Genomic DNA, 6,047 nt, shown 5'->3' on the forward strand with positions numbered 1-6,047 from the left:
GTAGTAGTAGTAGTAGTAGCAGTAGTAGTAGTACTACTACTACTACTACTTCTACAACTATTAGTACTACAACTACATTTAAATAAGGCACCTGGACATTTCATGCTATCCTTTTGACATGACGCATGTCTATCGCAAAGTACTTTATCCCGCTTTAAGGAGGATAAACACCTTTCTTAGTCAAGATAGTCCCGGTGCCTCAGTTGTGTCAAAGAAATAAATTGCTTTATTCCTTGTTTATAATGGCCAGCTTTTAGGAGCCAGAACGCAACGTTCAATAGAGAAAACAACAATGTTTCATGTGCATCTTTGTCTTATCTATTACTCCAATCATTGCCCACCTCTTTCCCGACAGACCTCGAATCCTGACACAGAATGGAAACTTGGTCTTCCAGGGCGGTATTAATCACAACATCACATTCAAATCCGGGTCAGGGGCAAGATATTTATAGATGACATAGATCTCAAGACTGTCGCCACTCAGGTTTGTATCATAGTCATAGCCTTATTCAATACAGGCCAACAGATCATAATCACTTCTATTATTTTTTAAACTTTGATACAAACGAGGTGGCCGAGTGGTTAAGGCATTCCACTATGACCCAGAAGGTCCCAGGTTTGAGCCCCGCTTCAGAAACTTTCTTTTTTTTTTTCCTTTGGGCAAGATTATTAACTCCCAATTTTCTTAGTTTGGACAACATGAATGATTTCTGTTGACATCAGATGATTGTTTGAAGGATTATGATCATGTATTTATTCATGGAACGCCTAGGCGACGGAATCTTATGCTGTCCACGTAGAGGGCGTAAGTTGTCTTTTTTTAAGGAAGTTAAAATGTAGCCCGTAAGTGAAATTTCTTGTTGCTGAAGAAGAAAGACACAAACGCTCATAATTAAGTATTTTTTTCTTTTTAAAATAGATTTTAAAACAGTTGCTATGTTACAATCCATTCTCTTGGTAGCTTGATATCATTATGTTTGTTTGTTTTTATTATTATTATTCCTAATTTATCTTTCTTTGTTATTTTTGGCTTTCCATATAGATTTCATTAAGAATCTTTTTTAAAAATATAAAATATTGAGCTTTTATATAGCGCAATATCCACTAAATGTTGCTCAAAGCGCTTTACAAGGGGTCCTTGGCCAACATAACATTTAACATTTAGGACGGGACATGGCGCCTGTTAGGTGGGGTTACAATTTTTTTTTTTGGACAGAGACAACGCTGTAAACGACCAGGTACTCTTTTTACACCTGAGTACGATGAGAGAATGTGAGTAAAGAGCCTTCTCCAAGGACTCAACTATGCCCCGAGCGAGGCTTGAACCCAGGACCGTCCGATTCGAAAGAGAGTGTCATACCACTAGACCACAAAGCCGCAATCTTAACATGGAGGCTGAAATTTACAAAGGAGGTTTTAAAACATACAATTTAGTTCCACTTTTTCTAAGGTCGGTTCCATTAAAAATAAAAGATGAAACTCAAAGATTGCTTTTGTTGTTGGCTGAAGAAGAGCTTCTAGCCCAAAATGTTCCGTTTTAAGCATTTCATTTTTCTGAGGCTGTTCTATACATTGTTGGTCTATAATATTTTTTGTAATTTAATTTTGTTTCAAACATATTTTAAGGTGAGGACCAACAAAGAGTCGATTGCCTCAATGCAAGGTTCATCTGGATCGGTAAGTCAAATTCATTCTCCGTGGGAATTTGGGACTTGGAGTTTGTAAGACTGTAATTAGGATTGGGAAAGGGGGGGGGGGGGGGGGGGGCGTCTTGTGGACAGGTTTCGAATAGTAAACTACTAGTAGCAACAACAGAATAGAATCATAACCAAGAAGACGTGACTGAAACTTTTGTACCGTCAGTCTGGAATTTAAGTCATGTATTAATATTTTTATTATTTTTGTTGTGGTTGGCTGAAAAGGGGTTTTGATCTCGAAACGCTTTCTGTTTGGCAATTTATTTATTTTTTCAATTCGAGGCTGTTATATTTATTTTTCTTCATAACAGCTAATTTTGATGAAATTTTCTCACAAAATCTGGTGAGCTAAAAACGAGACTAAAGCTATTGTTATAATAAAGTCAATCCTAGTAACAAAAAATGATAGTACACACAAATAGGCCATTCGTATCTCAGGTCTGCTTCAGATTATTTTTAATCAACGTGCACATATTAGCAGGTCTGATAATCAATCACAATTATGGGCTTGATTCAACATTGCTGTAATGGACAATGATTTTGCGTCTAGTTTGAATGTGTTTCCATTACAATAGTGAGCCCAAAACAGGATTATCAGACATGTAAATATAATATACACATTGGTTTGAGAATATTTCTATTATAACAATTTGGGTCATCAACATTGTAAATAAATGTGGTACACGTCGGGCATGGTTCAAACTGCAGCAAATAACGCCATCCTTGAGTGGGTTCATTTATCTATTTTAGATTTATTTAATTATACAATTGGAGAACATGCGATATTTTCGAGAAAAGAATGTTTCTGCGAACAGACACTCACATATTTTGATTATTATACTATTCTATGGTGGAAGTTAACATGGTGGCAAGCACCATTAGAGGACAAAGGTCATAATAGCAAACCAATGAGGTAAGTAATATGGGTGAATACCATAAGGAAAACAGAGATTTTAAGATTTATAAAAAAGGGACAATGATCAGGCTAAAACATTTAAGGGTTGCTTGAGGAGGTGAAGAGGGAGGATTCTGTGACATTATGTTCTGCATTAGGGATAATAAATAATAAATAATGAATTTATATAGCGCCTAAACATCCAAGTTATTCGTTCTCTGAGGCGCTTTACATAATAAAAAAAGATGTTTAAAAACAACAAAATTAAAAATCACGACACTACATGATACATAATAAGCATGCATACAAAAACAAAATCTAAGCAACATCTATTTTATGAAAAATAAGCCTCACGGAACAACTCAGTCTTCAAACATTTCCTGAAAGATGATACATTTTCACAGGACTTTGTCTGAGGACTAAGTGTGTTCCATAGGCGTGGAGCTATGAATGAAAAGGCTTTTTCACCGAAAGTGGATTTTGAGGTGTTAACTTTTAGAAGTTGGGACTGAGATGATCTTAAATTTCGAGTGGGTTCATACTTTTTAATCAGTTCCTGCAAATATTCAGATGCCAATCCATCCAGACATCTAAAATCATAGCACAATATCTTAAATTCTATCCTATACTTCACAGGAAGCCAGTGCAATTCCTGGAGAACTGGTGTTATATGATCTCTTTTTTTTTTCGTTAATTTTAGAAGTCTAGCCGCTTTATTTTGAATTTTTTGTAGTTGATGAATTAATCTACTTTGACAACCAATGAGAAGGGCATTATAATAATCTAATCTGCTAGTAATAAACGAATTAACAAGCATCTTTGTTATATCTTCATCAATATAATGTCTGACTCTTCCAATGTTTCTAATGTGATAATTACAACATTGGCATATTTTTTTAAACATGATCTTCCATGGATAACCCATGATCTAAATACACCCCAAGATTTCTCACGTACAAGAACTAGGTTTAATAGCATTTTCACCCACTAGTATTTCATTAGTAGATATTTTTTAGAGTTGATACCTATTTCCAAAAATTATCATTTCCGTCTTGTCATCATTAAATTTCAGTTTGTTTAGTTTCATCCAATCCTTTATGTTAGCAATGCAATTTTCCATAACAGATACCGATGACAGCTCTGAATTATTATTGAGTTTTGTATACAGCTGAGTGTCATCAGCATAAAAATGAAAATCAATGGGAAAAGTGGATAACATATGAGAAAGGGGAGCAGTATACATTGTAAAAAGGAGGGGGCCGAGAATAGACCCCTGAGGCACTCCACACGAAGACCAGAAAGATTATAAGCATTGTGTGATGAAAAGATTATTCTATATTATATATATATATATATATATATATATATATATATATATATATATATATATATATATATATATATACCTGTATTTAGTCTTGTCAAATCGAGTCATACACTCAGGGACTGAGAGTTGGACTTAATCCTTATGCTTAAAGCATCATTGTTTGACACTGAACCACAACCAAAAATTTGCTACACAGATTAGCTATTTCTCCCAATCATAAACACAATGGGATATAAAGAAAACATTTGTATCTTACATATATAACATGTAATATGGGGTACATGTGTACCCCACAGTGCAGGAATAGGTATAATTTTGGGGTTTTTTCCCGTATATACTTGTATGTGCATTGAAGAGGGAGGGAGGCGGGGGGGGGGGGGGGGGGGGGGGGGGACTAGAGTAAAGATTGAACTTTTGCCTTTATAAATGTGTGTGTGTGTGTGTGTGTGAGTGAGTGAGAGAGAGAGAGAGAGAGAGAGAGAGAGAGAGAGAGAGAGAGAGAGAGAGGAGGGGGGCGGCAGACTGCTTGTAAGTGTATTGAAGAGGACAGGAGGGAAATAGAGTAAAGATCGAAGCCTTTGCCTTTATATCATAAATGTATGTGTGTGTGTGTGTGTGTGCGCGCGCGCGCGCGTGTGTGTGTGTGTGTGTGTAAAAGAAACATGAGGGAGAGAAAGAGAGAGCGAGAGAGGTAGACATAAAGAAAGGGAAAGGGGAAAGGGGAAAGGGGGGGGGGGGGGGGGGGGGGAGGGGGGACAAAGAATTGGTAGGGATAGTATAAGAAAGCTCTTGTTTCAGAAGAAGTCAGAGTCAATCAATGGGAAACATGTTGACCAATGAAATTGCAAATTAAAAATGGGACTAGTCATATCATTTGTTGCCATTTTGATTCAGTTGACAGCTTTAGGAGGAGGGGGTGTGGCTTATTTTGTCATGACTTACATGAAATCATGTCATTGAATCATCTTCTTTGAACTGCAACCTCAAGTTGTTTAGGACATCGGACATGTCACTAGTTAATCATCACCCCTTGTGGTCAGTCGTCAGTTATTTGATAAATTAATTTATTTGTTTAAATGTGTTTAGTCGTGTATTTATTTATTTATTTATTTATTTATTTATTTATTTGTTTGTTTATTTATTTATTTATTTATTTATTTATCTATATATCTATCTATTGTGTCTTCCAGACATCTCAGGGTTCTCTTGGCCAGAGGCTAGAGAATGTAGAAAATCAACTGTCCAGTGTGACCAATCTACAGAACCGAGTCGATACTTTGGCCAGCAGGGCAGACTCTTATATGGCGCAGGTATGTTGTCGTTTGTGCTAAGAAATAATAAATACATACAAAATATGACACTCGCCTGAAATTTGTGTTGTTTTTTTTTTTTTTTTTTTTTTTTTTTTGGTTATATTGAGGAAATGAAAATATTAATTTTAAAACTAATTTCTGATTATTTTTAATTTGAATTTACTTTACAACATCCGGTTCATCCCGATACGACACGCACTTATTTGCTGGTCTGATAACCCAATTCCTCATGAGGTCATAATTTTTGCAATGGAATCTAAAAAAATTAAAAAAGAAGAAAAATGACGTAAAAAATGTTCCACTATCAACAACTAGGCCCATAATAAGTGGGTTCGAATATCATAACTGCATTTATGTGCACATGGTCCTGACATAATAGCCTATTGAGACGGAGGGTGACAAACTTTGTCCACGTACTTAAAAACCGAATGCAATTAAGGGCCTGATTTAACATTGTTGTAATGGACAATATTTTGCATTGGTTTGAGAGTATTTCCATGACAACAACGAGCCCATGACAATTTGGGTTATCAGACCTGCAAAGGAGGCAATATTAGTGAGTAGTGCACATGAATCTCGTGAAATGTAAACCCCTGGTCACCCAGTGGGTGAGTTCAGTGATCGTTATCACAACAGAATTCACTGTATAGATAGTATGCAGATGACGTCACTCAGGCCTTTGTTATTGTTTTTGCCATCCGCGTTTGTGAGTTGTTCTCACTAAACTGTATTAACAAGACTATAAAAGTTCATGGTTACACAGAGTTTGTGTGTTGGTCCGTTATACTTCCGGATGGCAATGTTGTGAACTCCTT

The 6,047-nt window shown here is 36.0% G+C and overlaps 1 protein-coding gene across 2 annotated transcripts in view; it reads left to right on the top strand.

Moving 5' to 3' along the window:
* Positions 1-371: 371 nt before the first annotated feature.
* Positions 372-6,047, top strand: part of LOC144958147 (cubilin-like) — a 232,482-nt gene continuing 226,806 nt past the window's right edge. For both annotated transcript variants that reach the window (XM_078889900.1, XM_078889901.1), the window contains exons 1-3: positions 372-484; positions 1,627-1,677; positions 5,110-5,229. In XM_078889900.1, the coding sequence (XP_078746026.1) occupies positions 1,657-1,677; positions 5,110-5,229 (141 nt within the window). In that variant the 5' untranslated portion in view covers positions 372-484; positions 1,627-1,656. The remainder of the gene's footprint in view (positions 485-1,626; positions 1,678-5,109; positions 5,230-6,047) is intronic.

The sequence above is a fragment of the Berghia stephanieae genome, chromosome 12 (genome assembly GCF_034508935.2).
Source record: "Berghia stephanieae isolate SIO BIC M18660-M18661 chromosome 12, UCSD_Bste_1.3, whole genome shotgun sequence".
Taxonomy (NCBI): Eukaryota; Metazoa; Mollusca; class Gastropoda; order Nudibranchia; family Aeolidiidae; genus Berghia; species Berghia stephanieae.